Source organism: Strix aluco, chromosome 1 (assembly GCF_031877795.1).
Source record: "Strix aluco isolate bStrAlu1 chromosome 1, bStrAlu1.hap1, whole genome shotgun sequence".
In the NCBI taxonomy this organism is placed as follows: Eukaryota; Metazoa; Chordata; class Aves; order Strigiformes; family Strigidae; genus Strix; species Strix aluco.
The window spans coordinates 113,402,897-113,429,742 of record NC_133931.1 but is presented as its reverse complement, the minus strand read 5'-3'; the positions used below and the strand labels follow the sequence as shown (position 1 = coordinate 113,429,742).

Sequence of the window (26,846 nt, the reverse complement as noted above, 5' to 3'; positions counted from 1 at the left end):
CCCAAAGTTGTGGCTTTTGTATCCATCAAAATAACATCAATTCTTCTGCTGCCCATACTTTTGTTAATAGGTATGAGTTTCAAAAAGATTTTAACTAAATTATTTCCTCTTATGCCTGTTGCATGTAAGATGCAACTGAGGGGAAACGGTCAGTTTTGTATGCTTAAAAGCTGCCACTGGCATGAAATGGGCTGAAGAAAGCATCTTGCTTTGTTCTTTCGGTAATCATCTGTGTTAGTTGTTACCATGCTAGTGTAACCTGGGATTTTGAAACTGGGTCTCTCTGCTCTCAGGACACCTTGTTCCCTGCAACTTGCCTCTTCCAACAGAGGAAAGGTGAGAAAAACAGCTCCTTGGTTGCTGGGGGAAGCACTCCTCTGCCTGAAAACAGTACTCATATAACTGAGCAAGCAGACAACTCTCTCACTAAAAAATAAAAAATAATTAAAAATTCTTGTCCACCTCTCTTGCTGCAGAACTGAAAAATTTCTGGAGGATGCCTACTGGGAGCAGGTTTTCCCAACAGGGACAGATCCAAAGCAGCCAAATAGATCAACTGATATCAAATACAATTAGGAGGCATCCTAACCGAGTGGACTATGGAACACCAGAGGGCAAGCCTGGTTACAGAAATAGGGCTGGCAGCTCTAGCACAGGTAGATTATGCAGATGCAGCACATACTGTGGACAAGAAAGTGCTTCCCCCTCCCCACCCCCCTTCAATTTAAGGTCATTCCCTTCCTGGCAAGCCAACTAGAGTAAAGCTAATACAAACAGCAAAGCCTTTAGAAAAAGTGTAGTTTAATGTGTAGTGGTAAGGTGACAAAATAAACAAACCATTAACACTCAGTATTACAGAAAGAAATGTACCTGATTTTTTTTAAACATCTGAATGGAAAATGCAAACAAATTCTTAAGAAAGATATTCTCTTATTAAAAGATTCGTACTGATATTATTCTTTATGCCTAGAAAAATGTGATTAACAAGCGATTAGGCACCTCCAATTTTAAAGCTGTGAAAAACAGGCTAAGAGAGCAATAAAACTATGCTGTGATCTCTAAACCCAATATAATTGGGCAAAGTCAGATCTTCAAGTCGTTTTACTACAGCTTTGAATCCAACTGAAGATCTTTTCCTGACTCACAGTCAGGTAAATAATTCACAGAATTAGTGGATAATTCTACACTTTAAGAAAAAAGTTGGTTTCTTCCAAAACTGACTCCTCAGTACTTAGGCCATCTAGTGGACTCTTTCTTCAGGCAAGTACAATAATTACTTATTAAAAGCCTTCAGTTAAGGCTGCTTCTTTAACATGTGGTCAGTATTATGCTATTATTTTAAATGAAAGGTTAGAATATGAAATGCAGAATGCTACTACTGACTGGGAGTATCATAGAAGAGAAATTAATCCTCTTCCCCAGATACTAACCATCAACACGAAGCACTTGCACTAAAAAGGGACATGACAGAAAATACATTTTCCCTTTCTGCAAAAAGGCCTTTGTATAACCTTCAACTAAATCTGTAACTAGTGTGTAGAGCAAAGTAACTGTTTACATCAAAAAACAGATCCTTTAGGCTAACACGGCTCTCATTCTTAATTATTTGGGTCTGAAAGACTAACAAAGCTTTGCATTTTCATGCACACTCGGTTTTTCTGTATGTTTTATTAGAAAAACAGAACTATAGCTTCAATTTGGGTTCTTTTGCTTGCAAAGCCTTGGTTGCTAGTTCAACTCTTTCTTTTAATAAGCTAGCTTCTTCAGCACTTCTTTGGGCTTGTACATTTTTCAGTAAGAAGTGGGTAAGGAAGAGTTTCAAGCCTTCCCGTAGCATTCCCAGTTTGGGGTTGTCAGACATCCTGTAAAGATACAGACCAAAAATAGTATTTAGTCTTCTACTTCAAATAGAGACATATTAAAAAATCCAACCTATAAAAGGAGCTTTTCTGAAGTGACTTTCAAATTCCCAGCAAATCTACACTGGTTTGGCAAACAGCCCAAACACACTCACAATTGATCCTTAACAATAAAATGGAATATTGGAGACTTAGACTTGATTTATGTAAACAACTACATTACAACAAGAAACAAGGCAAACACCATGTTTGAGCTGCCTTGTGTTGCCGCACAATGGTTGAAACATCATAATCTAATTTTTTCTAAGTTTATGTGACATTGCAAGTTTAATACAACAAAATCATAGAATCACGGAATAATTTAAGTCAGAAAGGATGCCGTCAGGTCATCTCCGACCTCCTGTTTAAAGCCAGACTAACATCCAGGTGTGGCCAGGCTGCTCAGTTTTCACTCAAGTCCTAGGCATCTCCAAGGATGGAGATTTCCCAGCCTCTCCAGGCAACCCTGTCTCATATACAAAAATAAGGTTTTCCAGACAATGTTGATTTAAAACAAAAAAAAGAAAATCCACCAAACTTTTCCCTCATTAGTATTACTTTATTTTTCCTTCTTACACTAAAGATATCTTCTAGCAAAGACTGCTGGCAGAGTGAATCCCACTGTACACAGATGGTAAAGCAATAAAGGAAACCAGGTAATTACAGAGCTCTGCTCATGAAAATCCTATGACCAAAATGATACACTGAATATCTGAAAGCCTTATTTTGTATAACATTTCTCACAGTTGTATCTATATCAGAGCCTGTACTAACACACAAATGATATGCTTCCCCCCACTCACCCAGGAGAGCTTTCTTTTTAAGGGATGGATGGCTGATCTTTGGAAAAAGCACTGTATAATTACAAACAAAATAAGCAAACTTCTTATCTTTTTAATTACTAGTCACCAAGGGTTCCCTGGAGATCTCTCTGATCACTTACCTCACAAAAATGTCACTAAGTTCTTCAGCATCTGTTTTGATTAACAGCGTGCTTAATACTTGTCGCAAGAAACGGACTTTAGGTTTATCTAGTTCGCTGAATTCAATTACCTAGTAGAGACAGAAAGAGAGATAGATTAATCCAAGTATTTTAAACAGCTGAATTCTTTTCTAAATGAACAGCTTTTAGCACACCAACTGGCCTCCCATATATACCCAGTCTTAAGTTTGGCACAGAAGAATTAGCTGAGAATGTTGCCTCCAAAAGCCAATCAATAAGGAAAGCAGAGAACTTTCTAAGGAATAACCTGTCTAGCAGTACCAGAATACCGGATATAATTTCTCAATTAGATAAATACTTCAAAAGTACCTAGGACAATCTATATAATTGCCGGTTTAACACATTTCAGTTATTCTCCTAAAAAAATTCTATGGACTCCCCATCCTCAAATCCAAGTGCTCCATAGATTTCTTTCTGGTCTAATAAAAAAAAAAAATCAACATCAGCTAAAAAACACAGCACAAAATTCACTGACAAAGCCTGTTAATGAAGGGGCCTCCGTTCCAACTCCGGATATTCTAAATAAAATAATATTACAGTTGCTCTAGATATAGAGCTGTAGACTTTCTGTATGCCTGGGTCACCACAGGTTTCCTTTTCCCCAAATGACAGCATTACCGTAATCAACTGTATTAATTTGGTAATTTTAGTACAAGTTTTCTCTCCTTATGATCATGAACAGCTAAAGTACTAGCTAGGTAACCGAGAAAATACATTTTCCATAGAACTAGCAAATGCAAGGAAAACACACAAGTATTTTGAAATGAAAACACACCAACCTTGAGAACTGAAAGTGGCAATGATTTTGTCCTTAATAAGTGAGCCAACAGTGAAACCAAGTTGGAGATGGCAGTGGCTGACAGGTTTTCTAAGTCTCTGATTTTGTCCCAAATACTAAACTGAAATGTCACCTAGGTGTCAAAGGAAAAAAAAATAATCCTAGGAATCAAGCAACTGTTTAAATAACAACATAACAAAACCTTCTGATCTTCTATTCTTAATGACCCCTCTGTTAATTAACAGAGATGCTTGATCAGACTGTTCAATTCTTTTGAAACGTGTAAAACAGAGGAAAGCAAACCTTCTCCAGTAGTTAGTTAATTTCCTATTCAGATCTGACCACGAGTATGTCTTACTGAATGCACAGCTGTACCAGAAGAATTTTTCCTCAGGATCAAGATCTTAATAGGCATGCATCCATTTTCAGGTATTTAATAACTGACTCTCTAAGTACAGTAACGACACTAAAACAAACAGATTTTTCTTCACCTGAAATCGTCTTTCATATTCACAAAACTTGTTAGCCAAAAACGCATAGAAGGGGTTATATGTCTTCTCCTGTAAGGAGCAGTAAAGGATAACATGAACAATTTCTCGTTCCTGCTGATCTTTCAGTCCAAGCCTAAAATTAAGCAAGAGAATGAGAATGGTTTAGTAAATTACTGCCACAAAGTAAGAGCTACAGTCAACATCGGAGAGCAATATTTAAAAAAACCACCAAACTCCACATTCAATTTCACTTGTTAGAAAGATCTTACAAAGTCTTTAAAACACTGAATGGACTCAAACCCTTAAGAGTGTGGGCTAAATTATATTCTGGTATGGCAATGTGGAAATGCTACAGTATGACTGGTGCTAAAGGAGCGGCTGCAAGAGCAAGACCTCAACAGACAGAAGTGGAATTACACAAGTATAATTAACTCCTGGGGAAGGAAAGATAGCCCGCTCCATGTTTGTAGCTCTTCATGAAGAAAAACAGAGGAGAGGGCACTGTCTTCATCGTGTCTTGTGCCTTTGAACATCGCAGTAGCACTGCAGCAAGCACTGCTGCATGGGGTAGCAATACGATGGTTAGATAGCGACAGAAGAACCATAGGACCCTGTTGCGGTTATCTCACACCTGTACCTACGGTCATGGGACGAAAAAACTGCCTTTGGATCAGTATAAGAAACATGTCCAAGGCCCTTCACTTCTGTGCTACTTACTAGGGATAAGAAAGTATTTTAAGATGTTTTTCCTACTTAGCTGATGATACGAATCTTTTCATCTCAAGGTCAACTCCATGCTATATAATATCGAAATTCATTATTGTTTGATAGTAGTCTAAGAGGATGCAGTTAGTGATTTCAAAGCACCTTAAAAAAAAAAAAAGCCTGAAGAAAACAGTCAGTACCAGTGAGTACTTATGTTGGCTGCCTCAGCGTAAAGGCCAAGGACTGGAGAGCCTTCCCACTTGAACAGCTGACCAGTTAAAAGAGGGCTGAGACACTTTGGCAGGGAATGGTAACTAACTCGCAAGTGCACCTGTTCTGTGAATAATACGATTTAGCTTCCAGGGCTGCCAAATGCTTGGCAGCATTAAAACCAATTAAAATGAAAAATGCTTCATATTATAAACTGAAAAATGTCAAACAAACTTCTCATTGCTTCAAGCTCAAGTTTTGTATGGCATGAGTACAACTCAAAGTGTGTTTTCTAACTAAGTTTGACTCCACTGGAACTTGCTCTACCATCTGTAGTTTGTCATTGCTTGATTCTAATATGCCTCAGTTGTGTACACCTCCAGACACCTGCCAGTGCACTGAGCACAGACACACACAAGATTAACAGAGAAAATACTGTCTTTAGCCAAAAACCCCAAGAATTTAAGGTTTTACAATAGGAAAATCTGGGATGATTTCTAGGCTGATTGCTAATGAGTGGTGAAAACTCAGAAGTCTGCTTCTCCAAGAGAGACCTGCACTGTAAGTGCTGTGTCTGTGGCATAATTCGCTTGCTCTCCCAGTAGCCAAGTTCTATCTGATTTTAGTACAAAGCAACAAAAATTTTTTATTTAAAAAAATTCACAGGTTTTCAGCCACCGGACATGCATTTAGTAGACGACTTGTGAAGTTATGCTGCAATCACTAATTTGGCACACTCTCCTTTTCCTTGTTCATTACCACTTCTATCATGACTTGCTTGTTTAGGAAATATTCATGTTGTCAGACAGTTGTAACCAATTAAATCAGCACTTTGATCTTCAATTTTGTTCTTACCTTCATTTTTTCACAGACCTAGCAGTATTTTATCTTTTCAGAACTAGCATTTCTAAACATCTAAAATTGAAGAGTCACGATTGCCTCTCACTGCTGAGCTTCACCATAAACCTGTACAGATTTCATAAGCCTGATAATTTTCGCTAAAGAACATGCAACCACCTCACCTATTAAATCATCCAAGTTACAGTATTCCCACAGACTTGCACGTCCTGATCACTTTAAGAATTTCCTGCTGTATATGCGATAACTGCCTCTGAAGTAGGTTATTTATCACCAGCAGAAGCCTGGCGCTAAGTAGGTTAGTTATCATCAGCTGAAGGCCAAGACTATTATTGCCTCTAGATCAAAAACAGCAATGCTCAAACCCACCTTTTAAAAGTCAGTTCAAATTATTTTAGTAGATAATCACATACTTGCTATCCTGAATTACACATCACCTAACAGGATATCCAAGACTTCTGGAAGTTTCAGTCTTTAGTGAGATGTAAAGTTTCTCAAATCCTTCATCTCTATGAAATAGCTTTAAAAATTGCCTATCAAACTTAAGCAGCATTCATTCCCCCTCCTGTGTGAATCTGTGGTCTGTGAAGGAAGTGTGGCCTTTCAGCTGATGAAATGGATCAAGTCTCACTCTCTCCTCTGTCTCCAGTGATGTTCCCAACCCTCCCTTTACATTGACACTTCTGCAATCACAAGCTAAGCCACTTCAGGGAGCTGTTCTGGCTTCGAACTAATTACTTTATTTTGCTGCAAGGATGAGAAAGACAAGCAAAACTGTAGCAGCCTGGATTTCAAATGGTTTAAATTACCACTTAATCATACCTCAACTCTGCCAGAGACCTAGCAGCAGATGAATCAACAAGCACAGTTAAAATATTTCTTTATATATTTCTCGTGCTCTTCCTCATGAGACTGTCATCAAACATACGAATATAAATTCCCATACCCTCTGGAACACATGTTCACACTGAAGTTAACCTCTTCACTGACAATTCTGTGTACTTTCCATTATACTCCTCCAGATGTGTGCAGATCTGAGAATTCCTCTCCAAGTTTGCTGTATAAAAATCAGCATAAACATACACCAGGCAATCTGCAGACAGTTTTTCTGCCAAGCCTGTACGTATACCGATTTGTATACTAGTTTAAATAGCACGGATGAGAGTCAAGGATCAATTTGCAAATTGAGCTACCAGGTCTTGGCAAGAACTGCAGCAGCAGCAGCTAATTTCTTTTAATTGAACAGGCCATATTAAGATATTGGAATGACTCCATCACAGTCTTAAATCCAAGCTGTGTTTTGCAGAAGTGGCATTTAATCAAATATTAGTTGACTTTATTACAAAGTCTGTTTTGGTTTGGTTAGCAAATTAAATAATTGCATGCCATCCTGGTAAGACAATTCCCTTGAATTACAAGGCTGGAACAGAAAAGTTCAGACCTGATCTCTCCCCCCCCAGTCACTACAGACTTACAATTAATACTCTGACAAACACAAAGAATAGCTTAGTTTGAGCTTTTCCCTGCTCACATCTTCTTCTAAAGAGCTGTTTGCCAAGCAGTAAGGAAACTGGTCTTAACATGAAATGTGACCCTGGAGCAAATCCAAAGCTAATAAATTCTGCAAGAGGGAAATAAAGGTGCTATAACACTACCAGGTCATGCAAGTATGGACAGAGACCTACAAGATGACTTAACAAGGTGGCAAGAAGTAAAGGAAGTGGCAGTAGTACAGAAATCCAGTGGGGGGGGGGAAGAAATAAAAAAAATCAAGAGATGTTCTGAAGGGGCTTCTGGTCTACCTCTGTAAGGAAGCAAGCCTGCAACAGACTTCTATCCGCTAGACCAGGATACACATCTTCAATGCAAAAAGATACAGGCTCCTTAAGTCAAAAGATGCTGTAAACCAGTTAGACACGAGTGACAGCAACAGGGGCTACTTCTTTCCTCTGACTGCCAGTCAGTTCTGCCTGCTCCCTACTAGTCCTTACACAGGGGTTTTGGTCCCTCTCCTACCCTTTAACCCTATGTGGATCCCTAGCTATGCACCTCTTTAGTTGTATTATCAACTAAATGCTCCTAAGCCCAGACCAGCAATGTTGTTTTTCCAATCCAGCTAATGCTATTTTGAGTTCTGGGCTGTCTTCTGTGCTAGTCTGTACTTACTTCAGAAGCTTTTCAAAGGCATCCAGGAAGTCTTCACTTGTCATCAAGACACAAAAAATACTTCTCCTGATATCGGTGTTCATTCTCTGCTTACGAGCAAGCTCCATTATCTTTGAACTCACCTGAAAAAAATAATAATTAAATGCTATTTTATTTAAGCTTGCTTTAAGAAAGCTATTTCTGTGCAGTCTCAAATAAGACCATTAATGAAGATCTCCGGTAAACTATGAAGCAGCAATCCAAAAGTTCTGAGCTTTTGTGCACAGGCACAGGCATCATCAGGAGCTTTTTCAACTGGGAAAATATATTTTAATTGTGCCAATTACTTTTAAGACGTGCTTCTGTAATGTAAGTCACCATGACCATCTCACCACACTACTTCCAGAATCAGCTTAGATATATGCCACCCACAGACAGATAACACTACCTGTCAGAATTCATACTAGCACATCCACTTTTAAATCAAGTTGTTTCTTCCACTTACATAAGTTATTTTTTCAAATCCACAGGATAAGAAAAAACAAGCTATGCTATAATGTTTGTAGCAACAGCTCTTAGGAAGCGCATGGGTACAACATTTTGAAAAATGTAAGAGCAGAATTTACAGTCCAAAAAGCTTAGTCTTACGAGAGTCTGTGAAGGTTTTTTTGGTGGGCTGTGAAATGAACTTACTCATCTGTATGAAGAATATCCAAAAGATCACAAACACTTTTAACTAGCACTGCTTGGATTTACCTTTCCTATACGCAGTTTTTGCTGAGTCTTGCTGTTTGTATCATCAATCATTGGTACTCCACTCCAGGATGACCCTACAATCCACCAGCGACCAACCCGATCAGCACTAAGGAGAGATTCCAGGGAGACACGGAGCTGAGTTTCTTTTCCAGAACCACTGCTGTGAACCTTGAGTAACAAAATACAAAAAATCCAAAAGGTTTTATTTGAAGCTTTTTTTTTTAAAAAAAACCCTCAACAAATACTTTAATTACTTTTAAACAAATATTTTAAACAAGCAACTTAATCTCCATAAAGGTATTCACATGCAACCCCTCAACCATTAGTGTCAGTCAGCAATCTGAAAAGAATTTACAAGTTTCCCATATGCTCTAATTTCTCAAATACAAGAAGTTGCTTAAACCTACATTTATAAGCTCTCAAATTTTTATTAAAAAAAAAAAAAGATAATAAAGTAGCCATCTTCCAATCATAAAACTTGATTAGAATTCAGACTTGATGCTGACATTGGTTGCAGCATCTTACAATCTGGTCATGATTTTCCTTTTGATCAAATAAAATGACATGACAAACTGCCTTAAGTTTAGTACAATTCAAACAACAAAAAGTTTAAACTCTTTGAACAAAATAAAAATTTTTGACAAAAGAGCCCAGAAGTGTACCAGGAGGCCTGCGAAAATTTTAGAGAGGAAGTTCTACAGAACTAGGTTACCCAGCTTATTTTTGCCTGGCTTATTATCACTGATGTGCATATCCTGCACTTAGAAATTTCTGAAAAATAAGATGCTCTAGGTGTTGTAGACAAATACCATCATTTTCAGGTTGGAGATACATGGACTCTAAAACCAGATTAAAGTCTCGTGAAAATTAATTAGTTCTCAATCCAAAAAGACAATTACTTTCATGCATTTTGTACTGTGTTGTTCTATATAAACTGCCCTCTCTCTGCCAAAAAAACCCCCCAAAAAATAAAACAAACAAACAAACAAAAATTCAGGGTTTCAGAAGTGTTAGACTTCCAAAATAATTCTGGTGAAGATAGGAGGTGCCTGCATCCAAAATCTAGGGAAAAAGAGAACTTGTCATAATGACTCATTCCTTCTGCACAATCATTAAACATCCCACAATCTCTTTTTCAAGTATAGGACTTTGAGGCAAAGTCATTGGCTAAGTTATGCTCCTTCTCAAACTGTTCTGCAGAAGGCTGGTTGACTGCTGACTTAACTTGGACACAGGAGACAATACTTAATGATCTAAGAAGTAATTTTTGTCCACAAAAGTCTCAGACTGTTAAATTAATTAAAAAAATACTATAGCCCATGAAGCCAGTGTACAATATAAATAATTACTTCTGGTTTAAGAATAGCTACACTACATACGTCAAGAAAGTTCTCACCAGTGTTCTTTGCAATTTGCGGAGTTTCTCAACTGGTTCAGGATCATAACCAGGAATCTTACGCATGTCATTGTTCCTTAGTGCCAACATGGTCTCTAGCATAAAACGAACCTATTGGGAAGAGAGATCTTTCTGCGGATTATGTGCTGGAAGTTTAAAGTAGAGAGTGTACTTTGAATTTACTATTCTGTGAGAATAAGCAGCTCGGCTGGCAGCATACATCAAATTTACACTACACATACAAATACAGAGAAGGATGTTTACTTTAACTCTTATTATATTCATTTGTGTTCAAGCTTCAATTCAAAGCTTAATCTGCTAAACACCATGCCTCAGTGACCATTTTCTGAAGTGTACAAGGCATCACAAAACAGAAGCACTGCCCATTGCATAAGACACAAAACAGTCATACTCTCACCCATTACAAGCATTTTGTCCTAAGAACGAATGGAGAAAGACAGACAAGAAGAACACAAATAACAATGCAAGAACTGAACACTAAAGGTAACTTAGAACCTAAATAGTGTGTAACAGAAAACATTTTGGTAAATTAACACACATATCCAAGGGCTTATTAAAGTCTATTCAGAACAGAAAATCTTTTAACACACACACACACACACACACACACACACAAAAACACACAAACATACCCTAGCCTGATCCTGGAGTTTCTTCTCTGCTGTGTTTGCTTTTCTCTGGGCTTCAGTGATCAGTTCCTTCAAAGCCAATGCATCATCTTTTCTTAAGGAAAAGCCCACGTTTTTCAGAAGAAACAGAATCAACTCAATCTCTTTTTCAGTGAAAGTGCTAACAAGCTTTTTCAGAATATCAAAGATCAGCAGGGAATGAACCACATGGAAGTTATACAGATGAGCAATCAAGGCAAGCAGATTTTCACATTCTTTCCCTTCAGCATCACTTTTACATAGCTCATCAAATTTCTTCACCACAGCTTCCAAGAAGTAAGCACCGACCTGGCAATAGTTCCATTAAGGGGGAAAAAGAAATAATAAAAAAAAATCCAGCAGTTAACCGTAAGCAGATTTTACAGACATCTGTAAAACATCCATTTTGGGGGCACTGCTACTATTAATTTTAAAGAAATACTGTTGCTCCTCTCAACCAATATGGATGTTCTACATTTACATATACAAATATCTAAGTGGTGTGACATTTTCTTAAAGTATATGTTATTTAGACCTCATATGACATCCAGTTGCCTTTTAAAGTTAGTGCTAAAAAAAGCAAATGTTATGAACTTACAGTACACATACATTAGAATTTGTTTACATAATTTTCATGGACACATATTAGCATCTTCCCAGCTGTCAGGCTGGCATGCTGTTACTGCTAGTCGTTCATCCAGTAAAAGCCGCATGTCAAAAACCAAATGCATCACAGAGTTCAGCATTCCAGAACAAAATCCTTAACAGGAGGGTAAAAAATAATATTGTAAAAAAAACCCCAACATACCAAGTTGTCACAGTTGCTGAGCATGAGCCTAGGCTGATTTTGAAGTGGGGATAAGTTTTGGCCATTTGTTAGTGGTACAGTTGGGAAAATAAATTTTGTATCTCTATATTTGTGAGGAGAGAACTGATGCTAAAGAGTGGAATTAGAAAGCATACTAAAATATAGGGAATTAATGAACACATTACTGCTAAACAAGCCCGCCCCCGCCCCCCCCCGCCCCCCGGTGATAATATTTGCTGATTGTTCTTATGAAAACATGAAGAGTTGCACTACAAGCCTTGACCAGCTTAGGTTTAAACTATCCAATGATCATATTGCACAAACGTATAAATACAGTTTTTGGAATCCCAACTTCTGAATTACTTGAACTAATCTTAAATGCAGCTGTGCTATCACACTTATGTGTAATGCATATTCTACATTTATTTTACAGAAAAATAATGGGGCTTTATAGCATACTTAAATACTACAGTTTTAGATTGAAAGATGCTGTGTAACAGAGTCAGTAGTACAGAAGACAGTCTGGATATCATCTATTTCTAATACCCTTTAGTGAATTTGTATCTAAAACTTATTACTACGTATTTTGCAAAGTCTCAACTTCTAAAAAGATTGTGTTTCTGTTCTTAAAACAGCATTGTAATATTACATTATATGTGCAGTCAGAATGGCCTTTCAAGAAGCAAAGAGGAGTAAAAACAGGTTTAATGGCAAGACTGCATAAAGAAAGCTACTGTAATTGCATCCATCTGATATTAAATATGGTTTCAGAGACAGCATTCAGGTCACTATATGACAAACTGAAAAACCTGCATCAATGCATCTTTTGCATTGAGTTGTAGAAAGAAAATGTAACTTGATGGGAACATTGTGCTGAAACACCTGTTTCCTGTGAGACATTTCACCGGAAATGAGCTAAAATCTTCCCTTTGACACCAGTACTTTCAACTGATTAAATTCAACTAGAGATACTTTTTAGTGATACACAATCAAAAAAATTCAAACAAAATATCAAGGAAAACACTCTACAATATGTATTATTAAACAAAATTAGTCTCAAACACAAAAATTACCTCAATTCCTACATTATGATGGAGAATGCTGACCAAAAGGACATGCTCCATCATCAGTCTTGCAGGCATGGCAACTGCAGTAACACAAGCATTCATGAGAATATCTGTCAGAGTTTCATTCATGTCCTTTCTGCTGTTGGCCATGTAGAGCTCTTCCATCTGTCCACTAATGGAGGACAAATTAGGTTCACTCAACCTATTGAGAAACAAAACCCAGCATTCACTTTTTCTTCTCTTTACATGGTTCCACAATTTTCAATTTACCCAAACAACCTACTCTTTTTAGAGAAACTGGTCTGGCTTAAGAAAGATTGAAAAGATGACGGGACCTTTTATATTTTGCTGTGTTCACTAAACTAAAAAAGTACAACATATGTTTAATTCTGAGAGGTTTTTTTTTTAATATTTAAATGTAGAAACAGATTAGCAGCAGTATTTATAAAGCACTGCTAACATGCTGTCACACTGAGCAGACTTATTAAGAAAAGAGTTTTAAGTATGGCACATCAGTCTTTGCAGAAATTAAGTGTGAAAATAACCTCATACTTTTCTAACATAAGGCATATCAAATTCTAAACAACCAAAGAAGCTGCACACTGTAGTCTGCATTTTACAGATAACATAGACAAAAGAAAGTGCCAATAGATTTGTTATTTTAAAAATACTCTAAAATTAAAATTTGTGAAAGTGTTAATTACTTTTTCTGTTCTTCAGTACTTTATGAAGTATATAGCTCCTCCTCAGTTGTAGCACTGGAAAAAATTAATTTACTTAAAAAAAGAAAATAATGCTTTTTTGGGGGGGAGTTATCACTCAAACACTGAGGTTTTTTTACAGGCATACTCCACTGACAGTGAATTATACCTAGCTCTTGCAGGCAACTGCTGTGTGGAATTCAGCCCAATCTTAAATTTATTTTCCAGATTTTTCAACTTCTGTAATGACCAGCTTTGAAGAATTTATATCAACAAGATAATTATTATTAAGGATAGCAGACTTGATTGCCAACTTAAAATCAGTTTGTGAAGAGAAAAGTGACATCCTTGCCACTTTTCTTTGAATGATGAGGACTGTCACATCAAACAAGAAAGATTAATGACTTTCCTTATTACATTACCTATTAATGAGACCATTCACCATTTTCTTCAGTCTTCCCAATTCTTCTCTTTTCTTGTCATCTAGTGTCTCCTGAGCTTTTCTTACTTGAGGGGGAACATACTTCGTAGCACTGTGGTTATGACCCTTACCAGGAAAACAATAAAATAAGATACCAAATGAGACCCGTATTTTAAATATTTGAACACAAATATACATTCCTATTTAAGATTAACATACAAAACTTTTAGTTAAGTATGTATTTTACCATCCAATAACTAATACCAAAGGAACAGCTTCATACAGAAAAGAAGCATACAACGAGTTACTGCTTATAACCAACTTGATGGCAGCAAACGCCCTTTTCCCTTTACATGACTTTCTTTAAGTTATTGTCATAAAACCTGACATTGTAGGTCTTGGTTTTATCCAGGTTTTATCAGCTGCCGACATACAGTTTACGTTAGTGCCACGTGGGCTAAATGACCCATTCCGTCTCCTCCACCCCCCTGCAAGAACTAACACAGGCAGAACCTCTGGGATCACCCAGAAGTAACACTTCAGTTTGCAACAGATTTTAACATAAGCTCTCTTCGCCCTTAGCAGACGTTCTTAAAACTCTAAAGCCAGGGTAGTTAATTTTATTTGCTGATCCTGTATATAGGGACAAGGCCACATTCCTTGTGCTTTAGGGTATTATCTGCCAGCATCCTGACTTGGGGGAACTCTCCACACCAAACAGTTGTCCCTAGGCCTTAGCAGGCCTCTGAAGTCAACACTGTTGCTGGGCCCGACGCTGTTTTGAGCCACGACAACATCTGTATGGCCTGACTAGACAGCAAACTCCTGTGCTTTACAGAGGTGATGTAAACTCTGCTTTATGTTCAGGCTGTGACATGTACTTTGAGAAGCAGGGTTGCGTTATCTGAGGCAAACACCCTACCTCCTCCTCTTCCTCCTTCTCCTCCTCTTCCTCCTCCTCGCCCGGGGGCTCGCTGGCCTCAGGCACCCCGCCGTCCTCCTCGGCGGATGAGGACGAGCTCTCGCTTTCCCACTGTCCTTGCGCATCATCCCCCTCGGAAAGGTCTGAGGCGTCCTCCGGCTCCTCCCTAACCTCCCTCTTGGGCCCCGGCTGGCCCTCCTGCCGCCCCGGGGCCGCCGCCTCCTCCTCCTCGTCGCTGCTCTCGCACAGCCTGCTGAGGCCTGCCCGGGAGCCCAGGGCGTCCAGCACGTAGCCCAGCCCGTCCCGCAGGAAGCTCTGCGGCAGCTTCTCCGCCGCGTCCCCCTCCTGCTTCCTGCGGCGCTTCCCGAGCCCCAGCCGCCGCTCCAGGCGCCGGATCTCCTTCTCCTCCTCCTCGTTGGCCTCCAGCAGCGCCCGCTTCCGCGCCGCGGCGCTGGCCGTGGCGGCCGCGCGGGGTGTCGGCGCCGGCCCCGGCGGCCGCGCTGCCTCTTGCTGCCGCGGCGGCCCCGGCCGCTGCTTTCCGGCGGCGGCGGCGGGCGAGGCCGGGGCTCTGGGGCGGACAGCAGGAGCCGGCTTAGCAGGAGCCGACTTGGCTGGGGTGGTGGTGGCCTCCACCGATTCCCCACGTTGGAGGCGGCGGCGGCGGCTCCGCTTGAGCCTGCGCTTCTCCTTCCTCGCGTCCCGGCGGCTCCTGCGGTTTTTCTTCTCCGAGTCTTTCAGCAGGGGCAGCGGCGGCTGACTGCCCGCTGCCTGCACGAACTCCTCCACCGCTTGCCGCAGCCTGTCCAGCTTCCTGCCGCGGCGAGCGCGGGCGGCCGCTGGCCGCTTCATCTTCCTCTCCGCCACGCCGCGCCTGGGCGCCGCCATCTTGGGGAAGAGCCGGCCTGCCTCTTCCGCCGCGCGGCCGCCATGTCGGGCAGCAGCGCCCCCTGCTGGGCGGTGGCCGTGGGGCGGCCCCTCAGGCGGCCCCCGCCCTGACGAGGTGGTCCCTGGGGGGCTGGAGCTCGCTTGAAACCTGTGCGAAAACCGCTAAATGAGTAGAGATCACCTCTTTTAAAAAAAAGATATTTAAGAAAATGTAAGGCTTGTCTAGCTTTTGACAGAAAAGACTGGGACAATTTGTCCCTCATAGCCCAGGCTGTGGTGGCAAGGCCCTAACACCCCCTGGGCACGATGCCCCTTGAGGCCCCAGGAGCCGAGGGATATCAGCACCCCTGGCCTCTCCTCCACCTGCCCAGTCCCCTATTTTAAGCTCTTTCCAACCTTGCCAAGCTCAGGTCCCTCTTCCTGAGCATGCCAGAGTCAACTATGGCCTCTCTCCAGCGCTAACTTCTGGGGCGTTTCCATCCCCAGCGGTGTGCAGGACAAGGGGATGCAGCTGCCGGGACCGGTGGCCCCTGCCACACGGACGGGATTCTCCCAGCTCTGCCTGGCCGGGCACGCACAGCAGGTGACAACTTGTCTGTCATTTATGTGATCAGACGGAATTAAATGTCCCATGGCAGTTTGCTGCTGTCAGCAGGAAAACCAATTGGTTGGTCTTATTTTTAGTCTCTGCTGGACTCTAGGCTTATGCAACCTGCCGAGTGTGTATGTCTGGCCCTGTGTCTGTCTCCTCTCCTCTCATCAACTTTGAAATCTAGTGCCAGTTTCAGTCATGTCTGGCAGATGCCTGGAGTTCCCTGAAACACTGAATTTTCCCAAGTTTCACCAGAATAGGTGGCTTGGTAGGGGAAAGAATTTCTCAGCTGAACAAAGTGCCACAAGATGAGCTTAGACCTTAGCAGACACCAGAAAACACAGATGAAAGCCAGAGCACATAACCCAGTTTCAGAGAAAGGGTCAGTCTTGAATCTCCCATGGTGACCAAATCCATAGGAAGTCAGGGTTCATTATTTTGTTGTCTGGTGTTGCACTCCCAACCTCTCTTGAACAATGAAGTACTGCACAGGACTTATATTTTACCTGAAAATGTAGTAAGTCTTTATTACTCAGAAGATTATTTTTGTCTATGCATGTTTCCATATTCTCTTATTACATCATATGTCCTAGATGACCCATGCTTCAGAAATCCAGCTTTCTCAGGGCTGATGTATAATGAATCTTTCACCCTCAGTGACAAAATATGTTGCATTGATTTGTCAAGGCACTTCTTTTGCTACATTTTAAACTATATATTATGCTATAATTTATTGCTGGGCCACTCTTTATTCATGCACAGACAGTTCACATGCATTTTGCATCCTATTTATAGATTTATTGATAACAGTAATCCAGCAGCATGCCAGAATGCTAGATAAATACAGCTGAATATAATTTGAGAAAATATTAGATGCTTTTAAAACTCTTGAGATCTGCATCTTCCTTCTGTCTCATCGTGTAATCTGTCATTCAGGGCAACAGAGCTTTCCAATAATGGGAAATTTCACATAGCTTCAGAGAGAGAAAATGTCAGTATTTGCCTTCTTCAGTACTTCATGTCACAAAGCAAAATGTGGAAAGCATGTATTTTACCAAACTCCATAATCCAAATCTGGGTGAAAATGGGCATGCTGCTTTTGCAAAAAATATATGAATAGGGTTATTATTACCTTTTTGTGAAGTAAAAATACTTTCTAAGAATTAAAGCCATATTTCAGAAAAAATATAAATATCATCAAGAAAGTGTAATAGTGAAAGAAATATCAATCTGCTCAGTAGATAAATTCAGCATTCAAATCTGGTGATGTCATATCTAAATAAATACATTACAACAAATATTTCAAATACTATTCTAGAATATTGTGGTTTATTATTTTACATTTACCAATTTGGCTTCAAGAACCTGGTAAATACAGTCTCTTAAAATCTAAAATGTGAATAATTAGAAACTCCTGTCAACTACTCTTCCAACTTTCCTGTGTTTTCTAAATACCAGAAAAGGGGAGAAATCCAGTTTCCATGTTACAAATTTCACATTTAGATCTCCGTATCATATGAGCATCACTTACCAAATAGGAATTCTGAATTGAGGGAACATTTTGTAATTGTTCTTTGTTTTGACAGTGATCCCACAGCAGAGAACAAGCTGCAAGGGCAGGTTTCGCATTTAGAATGAAATTGAACATAATGGCATGATTCACTGGAAATTAAAGTTCATATAGAATTGTTATTTCAGTAAATTTTTGCTTCCTGCTGAGATAATCTTTGTGAACAGATTTCCTTTCCTATTAAGTTATATTCATGCATTGTTTTTTTTCCCCCCCATCAGCAGAATGAGCGGTATACAGTTCCTTTAGCTGTCTGTCTGCTATTGTCTCCTGGTCACCTCCCACATGCCATGCAAATGTGATTTAGTGACTACATAATACACATAGGTAGATTATGGCTCTTTTGTAATTTGGAACTACTGAGAATATTGTGCTATTTATCACCACAGAAAATACCAAAGCAGCACCAGAAAGACTTTTAGACTGAGCTCATAGGGTCATTCTTTGTTCTTATCAATGGAGAAAACAGCCTGATTCATGTACAAATATCTATCACTTTACATCCAAAGCCTTTTTTGACTAGGCAGACTGAAAGCTTCGTGGCAGAATGAATTTATTCTAAGCAGCGAGAGCCTCAGAACAGTGAAGTTACTTGAAGACTCTGCTGTGAGTCTCTAGCATGGCATCCATCTACTTGAGGTATTGTTTCCCCCATATCATACTGTCACCACTGGGATCAGCAGAACTGAAATTTGGCCTGCTGGGAGAGATTGTCTGTGGAAGAACAGTTTTCCTCTGGAAACGCTTTCCAAAGTCTCAAGGCAGTACAAAGCTGTTGGCTCTTCAAATGTGCCTCAGTTCCATCTATTTCAGAAGGTATTGGTAGGTGAGTAAAAGTATTTCTGTAGTGTTTTAAAGTTACATCCCTGTTGCTCAGAATCTTGTTGATTTTTTTTTCCAGATGGTATGTGCTAAGCAGTTTCCGAAAGCTTGGTCCTTATACAGCTTAAGTCAGGAATGATGAAAGCTGAACTACACAAATACTCTAGAAAAACATTTCTGTCCTGGCACTTACTCCCACAATTTCCACATTCTTTGTACCTGACCTTGGGCTGGTCATTTGTCTTCTCCGTGCTGTTTTTGTACAAAATGACTTATCTTCTATCATTCTGAGACTAAGGCCATGCAAATATATCCTCCTTGTATCTCCAGGTTTGCCTGCTGAAGGTGGCACACCCACAGCACCTTCCCTTGAGGGGGCTTATTACTGCCTTTTTTCTGGGGCTGCCCCAACAGATTTGCTGACCGAAAGCTGTTTGCTCAGTTTTTCATATAATTGCTTTCTTTTAGTCACTGAGATCAATGTCCTTTCAGTCAGTGCTGATTGGTGGTTCCCATTAAGAGATCTACAGTTAGTTTAAGCTAACTTGGGCTGTTTTGATTGAGACAAATTAGGAAGTAACCGTATGACTAGCTCTGCAAGGGGATGCCTGTAGCTAGCTCCTTCTCTCCCCCCAAAAAAGAAGCAGCTGAAAGTGTTAACCTCAGCTGGCAAAACCAGAGTAGAAGATGTGTATTCACTGACTTTAACCATTAATATCTTTTAGTTCATTGGAAGGAAGGAGTGGGTACTAAAGGTTATTATTTAGATAAATGATCCAAAAGACAAGCATAAAAAAGACAGATATGCTAGGTGAAAGCAGAAACCCATTTCCCCAATCCATTAGCATTTTTAGTTTTAAACTATAAGGAGATTATCTAATACGTGACACAAGGATGACTGAAAAAATGTAATCAGATGACTTTTGCGTTATTAAAAGGAAGAGGTAGGTTGCAACTAAAATGAGCTTTTAAATTAGTGCTTTGTGCACATCACAGTTTAAAAAAAAACAATTATAAATCAGGATAGCATCATTGATCAAAGTCCCACATTATGGCACTTTGCATTTCCTATATGAAATTTATATAATCAAAGTTTCTGTGCCAAGAAATGTAAGTCTCTATGGGAGACTTAACTCTATGCTGAATGCTGACCTTAGATAAGGAGCACTTGTATTATATTGTCATTTATAAGGCAGTTTTCATCAAAAAAACATAAATATTTAACAAGGGACATTTCCTTTTCCCTTTATTCTTTCTCCTTTGTTGTTAATTGCTTAGCTTTAACATACCAACTGTAATTCTATTCCCTGAAGATCAGTCTTTATTTTTAGTAGCTATTTCTTTAATTCTGACAAGGCAACTTTAGAAAAAGAATACTTGGTAGTAGGATTGACATTCCAGAATAAATACCTACGAAAGCTTGAATTCAACAACCAAATCCCCTAAAATTAACAGTTACTGTTATGTTGTCAAAATCACCTTTTACCTGTTTATTTATCTATAAAAAGTGAAAACATTGTCAAGAATAAGTGTCATGTAACTGACACAGGAGCAATTGCACCAGTAGTAGGGTGCAGTATTACTGTTGACCCTCTCTTTTGTACACGGTGTAAGGTAATTGTTTTCAGGGACAATTACTTTCCAGCAGCTTTTTGTAGCTCAGTGGGGTGCTCCTAGCTATTAACAAAAATCTTACTGCGTTTTTCCTGAGGCTTTGTTAAACATGCAAAATATGATATGTATCTGAGCCAAATACAACAAAGTATTTGGAGATTTTTCCTGGATGACAGCAAACTTGGGATCTGGTAACTTGTACTGTAACAATGATACTAATTTATACGTGTTGGTTGTCATTCTACATCTTAATCTCAGTTCCTATAATGTATTATGTTATTGTTTGTAATATAGTATTGATTTAATATACAGTTCCTGTTCAGGAGCTCTACTTACCTGACCGGAGTGCAGCAGTGGACTGTGCATACCACATCTCTAGTTAAAGACCATTCTCTCAAAGTACTTTGGAACAGCAACACTGATTTAACCCTGACAGACAAGATAGAGTTCTTCTCCCTCAGTTTAGACAGACATCTACAGCAGAGCCAGTAACCCCACTCTCTGTTTAGAGTCAAATGGTGAGAAATAGTTGTTTTTAGAGAAAAATCTCATCTAATCCATTTTAGGCTTCTGCTTCAGGACAAGATGGACAATGCCTTAGACTCTGTTAACCCGATGGTTAGACCTCTACTGATTTAAAAGGGAGCCTTGCATGACTGGCTTGGATGCAGGCAACTGCATTGTAGATACCTAGTTAGTTAACTCGTATTGCAAAGGACAAGGCAGCGAAACAAAACCATACACACGAGTGTGAATAACCTCATGTTTACACAGTCTGTGTCTGGCACATATCTGACACTAGAAACCACTCTAATCTACTCCTACACCTGCTAACATCCCTTCCAAGCAATCACCATCTTTCAAGACTGCAGTTTTGCAGCTTCTTTAGGACTACCTCAATATGCCATGCACTTATCCCAGGTAATGCATTTCCTCATCCTTCTTCATGTTAATACCAGGCAGGACTTGTGGCATAATCCACCAAACCCCAGATGTGATCCAAGTGAAACTAATAAACTTTTCAATTGGGCTGGATTAATTTTCCGATTCTGCTACAAAAAGAGGTAATTAGCAATGTAAAAGGAAAGAGAACTATTCCTTGCAATAGCAGCACAGACTAAAATCACCCTAAATCAGTTATGAAACTACGCCATTAGCAGATTACAAAAATTACTGTGTCAGGGTAGGACAATACCTAGTAGGACAGTTATTTCCCATGCTGCTTTAAGGGAGAATTCATTACTCTAACAACTACAGCTGCTCCTTCTGTTGCCAATCTGTAAGCATTTGCACCTGTGCCCAATATGAAGTAGGTTTTGAAACACAGGTGAAAACATGAACAATTACAAAAGCACTTTTTGTGTAATTATATTGTTTATCATGACAGGGCTTATCTTTTTTGCTCTGCTGAATAATTTTGTGAAAAATAGCATACTAACAAGTAAGCTAACATCAAGAATGAAGCTCTACATAACTGGGTATGTATGTGTATGCCTAGGGAGAGAGCTGGCTGGTTCTATACAGCTTGAATTTTCTTTTTCTCAGTGGAAATTTCCTTCTTGCTTACTGGTGGCAAAGGTAAGATACCTATTTTTAGGACAACCCACATTTGTCTAGATGCATTTTTAGAGTGGCAGTGTTAACCTTACTGCAGTCCATTCCTGTACATAATCATGGGAAAACACACACTTAAAATGAGGTATGTGTTAGTATCGTTTAAAATATTATGATTGCAGAAATCAACTGAAGAGACAGTTTTATTCTTCATCTTATAATTGCAGTTGTAAATTCTTAACTGCAGGTGCCATATTTTCATTAAGTGTTTAAATAAATATGGGGCACTGATCTGATGGGGAACTCCTTCAGCACCATAATGAAAAAGAAACAGCAAGAATAAATAACTGTGCCCTTGCTTATATGTCGTTCCAAGATGTTTGTTTGAATTCCTAGCTCTTTAATTAATGCTGAGCCTTGCATGTGAGTGGTTCCAGTTCTAAGATCTTTGTGGTGATATTACTGCCTGGTTTTGAGGTCTGCAGATGAAAAAGTAAGGTTGAAAGAAACAGAAGCATAGTGGCAATTTGACCATATATATATTTTTTTTTTTTCCAGAAGAGAGGATAATTAAACATATAGTAATAGATGGCAATAATGATGATGTTACCTGTCTGCAGATGAGCTGCCTGTATGCAGGAGTCATTTCCTTCTTTGACACTTACAGTAGAACACAAGTTATATGATCCTAATGCTGCTTTATAAATTGATCACAGCTTCTTTCCATTTCAATTTCAGTAGTGAAAGAAACTTGATCTAATGTGTTTGAACACAGGACCAAACACCAGATGCAACTGAGTTCCAATCCTGACGTAGTAACATCCTCTTTGTAGCCTTGGTCAAGTCACTTAATCTTTGAATTTTGAAGCTTTGACTTTTGTTATGTAAGATAATTATAAAGATATTATTATTGGTGGGAGAACTGTTTAGATGTTCTTAGTAAAGGATGGTGAAAAGGAAGGGTACTAGGCAAGAAGTGTTATTAGAGATACATCTGAGCGGCAAAATTGAGATACTGAACCTAACCTGGGTGTCCCTAAAGATGAAAGAGCACTGAGATTTAGGGTTCAATATGACCTTGATTATTTTTTTATTTACAGAAGCAAGCAGTTGACCTGTTTTGTATAGATATTTGGACTTTTTATTCTTCCATAACTTTCACATGCCCAAGTTCAGTTGCATTTTCCCATCAGCGGAAAAGGTCATTCTCATTAGGAGACAAATACTGCAAATTGGATGCATCCAATTTGCATATTTGATTATGCAAATGAGGGCACTTCTCATTTTTCTTCCCAACTACTGACCTCTGAGTCAAATGGAATTTATTCTACTCTAAGCTGAAAGTGAGCTTCTATACAATAAAGATGATTGGGTGTCACAGGGCATCTGACATATTTTATCTAATTGTGATTCCAGATATTTGATGGCAGACAGAAAGCCTGTGGCTGGATTTCATAAGAATGAAAAATTAGAAGTCAGCCTAGATTCCAGTTTTTGTGTAGAAACAGAGGTGATTAAGTGAAATTATTAGACCTGTTCAAGGCCAACATCAAAAATTGCTTTAAAGACCAGTGTTTAAGATTGATGTTACCAGCAGCCCCTTGATGCAGACTGGGAATGTAGCCATGGAACAATCCCAACCTCCAGCAATAAGGAAACAGAGATTCAAGGTCACTTGCAAGCTGAGATGCTTTATATAGCACATTTCAATGCTTGCTTACATTCTGGACTGACCATAGGTTCTTATAGTACCAAGGATTGTCCTTTTATTAGGTAATCACTGTGAGTGATTATCAGATGAGAAAAATCTTGCCATCATTATCTGTGATGGACAATACACTATTATTCTGCAATTGAATTTTAAAACATTGTCACTTTTTATTCTTTAGTAACTAGGTTGAATAAGGGTGTGATCCAGTATTACTCTCCAGTCCCTTCAAAAATAATTACACGCTAAAAATTGTAATACATCAAAAATTTAATTACATTAAAAGTGCTTACTAATGTTTTGTTATTACTGTTTAATCTTGGCATCCGCATGCCATCCATTAATTTATTTCGGTAAAAACTATAGGTCACATTGTGAAGTTCTTATTATATTTCTATGTAGTCAAAACTCCTGATCTTTTTTCCCAGAGTGTAGATTCAGTGAAGACACTGATTTGGGGTACGTGGCTTTGTGCGTGCAGTGATGCATCTAACAGAGATAGCTAAGATAATGCTTTAGTTTATGTGTATTTCAGATTTGTATATAATCGTATTTTTTAAGTTTACAATCCTTACTAGTTCATGTATTTAATTCAAGCAGCCATTTAAATATTCTCTCCCTGTTAAAGAGTTTATTTGGGCACAGGCTTCAATGCTTTTCTTAAATAAAATATAAACTGCATAATAAAATGATAAACTGAAGAGAAATGGTATTTTTCTTTCTTTCATCTACATATTCACACAAACTCATATGAAAGAATACTATAAGCTGCTGCTTCTTTATAAAGGCAAAAATGCCATTTTCAGAAAAGTCAACAGATAGTGATTTTTGTCAAAAAAAACCCCAAACAGGTAATACCAGTACCTTGATTCAAATCAACTCAGCATATAAATTGGTATATTTTGGCTCTTGTAAAGAAATTCTATAGAGACACTATGCAATGCTGTCTTCTGCACCATCTTATTTTAATACTATGGCAGGGTAACTTTCAGAGAACTTTAAATATAAATAAAGATAGGTGCACACACATATATAAATAGATACATAAACACACAAACACACATTATGTATAAGTATGTATACAATATATAAATTCATTTAATGATTTGAAAATGCACACTTTAAAATCTATTGTATGAGTGAATCTTTAAACAAATTCTTCCAAAAAATGCAATAAACTTGTCCTGCTGACAATGTGCGTAAGTATTTCTTATTCCATAACATAGGACAGGAAGAACTGTCTGAGAATTATGGTCTATAGTTATTTCTTGACTCATGAATCCTTTATGAAGATTGTGTGTGTGCAGAACAAAAGGACAATACAGTTTCTCACATCTTCTATTACTCTCAGTACTAAAAATGGCATCGGCCAGACAGAAGAATGTATTTGTGATTGCTTTGAGGGCACTGTGTAGCTCACAAGCATTTCTCTCTGTAACAGTGGTGGCTGGAGTAGCTCCCTCTGTTCCATAATATCATTCCTTCTACTGTGTGAACACAGAATGAACTGGCTCAGACAATTCATTCTGATTAATTTTTTATTTTTGCTAGGTTATTTTCCGCAGGGCTGTCTGGCCATGTATTGCTGTGTTAATACTGCTGAACGGGTAGCGGGAACAAATTGAAGAAGAACAAAGCTGGACAGGATCAGCGCTATAGCCTGAGAGGTACTTGCTAGGGTACTCTTATGAAGTGCTAAAATGAAATCCTCACTTGGGTTTTTCAGAAGCTCTACAGAGACTAATCGCCTGTATAAAAATCAGTTAGATGCAGGGAACTTGGAGTTGTACAGTGTCTGCTGCAGTATTACTTCACAAGTGCCAAATTATGTGATAAATTTTATAACACGAACAGACAGAATAGTTTTTGATTCAGTTATTCTGTAAGGTTCTTTAGGCCACAGAGAAGAAATCTGAGGCTTCCTTCAGACCTATTTGACATGAAAGCTGATCTTCACTTAAACCTGTCACAACTCAAGGTATGACTAGAAAATATGAAGAGTAGAAGGATATATGAGCAGATCCTGCTGCATGGTGATGGTGTTGAAGATGGGAGTCAGTGGTGGGGGTGTAAGAGAGGAAGGGAAGGAGTATGGCAGGCATTTCAGCCATTAAAAAATTGTATCTCACTAAAGTACTGCTGGTGTTTTACTGTGTTCTGTGGGGTGAAGAGAGCTTGGAAAGGTTACGAGTTCACTGCTGTGCTACCTCTACCACTACAACAGAAAATCCAAACATATGCCATAACATATAGTGTTATTTAGGACAACAGCAATGTTCAGTAATGGTTTCCCTCACAGATTTGCTGGCAGCCTGAATGCATTCAAGACTTTGGTAACAGTTGAAGTGTGGGGAAGACCCATGTGAGAGAGATTGGTTGTTTTCTTTGTTGATGATATCCAGGTGTTAATACACAATGAGACAGCAAATAGGTCTGAAATTATATTCTAATTATGCTAATTCTGGGACCATGCGACTATAAATGGATCAAAGCATGCTGTGGGTTAGGATTTAAAAAAAGCAATGATATCAGGTCAGCATATGCCCAGAGTAATGGCACTTGGATATCCACAATGATAACGGGACAGAGTGTGGTCTGGAGAGGTGGGCTGTCAGGCTACAGAAACAGTGTTCAGTGCAGATATGACTACATAAATAGCAAAACTCTGTCATATGCTATGCAGCATTACCAGTACTTCAAAGAAAACTACATCCCATGCAATATTTTACCAGTGACTACAAACTGCAGTTATTTCCTGTGGTTTGTTGTTTTTACTCTTCAGGATGAAATGACCACTTTGTATCCAGGTTTCCCAGTGTGCATTATAGTGACTGGTAATGTAGGCTTTTAATGTATGTTTAGCTTTCAGCAGATTAACCAACGATGCAAAATATACTGTTTCTGTAAAAGCAAGTAAGTTTTTAGGTATCAACACACAAGATGCAAAACAATACGAATGTATCCTATAAAACCTTGTTCACTTTGTACTATCCTACAGTTTAAATAAGTGATTACACACAGAATGATATGATTTAGAAACAAAAGACCATCTGTCTCAAACAGATGACATCTTTGTAACCTTATCAGTACTGAAAATAGAAAAACTAGATTCTGCAAGTTTATCAGTAACCAGTTTGTAGGGAATATGCTTCAAAGAAGAATGAATGGTGTACCTGCTTTTACATTGAAGAAACTCCTTGTCTCCATGCTTCTCTAAAAACTCTGCAGACTTCGATCCTCCCATGCATGATACAGAGTCAGCATATTGTGGTGA

General features: G+C 38.9%; 1 protein-coding gene across 1 annotated transcript; it reads right to left on the bottom strand.

Moving 5' to 3' along the window:
- Window positions 1-781: 781 nt before the first annotated feature.
- On the bottom strand, window positions 782-26,846 carry NOM1 (nucleolar protein with MIF4G domain 1). The gene is made up of 12 exons (XM_074831672.1): window positions 26,746-26,846; window positions 14,828-15,860; window positions 13,907-14,031; window positions 12,790-12,985; window positions 10,894-11,217; window positions 10,241-10,351; window positions 8,845-9,012; window positions 8,110-8,231; window positions 4,171-4,303; window positions 3,681-3,812; window positions 2,842-2,951; window positions 782-1,862 (listed from the first exon to the last, which is right to left on the bottom strand). Exons 1-12 carry the CDS (start codon window positions 26,814-26,816, stop codon window positions 1,685-1,687), a joined length of 2,703 nt encoding a protein of 900 aa, XP_074687773.1. The 5' UTR covers window positions 26,817-26,846; the 3' UTR covers window positions 782-1,684.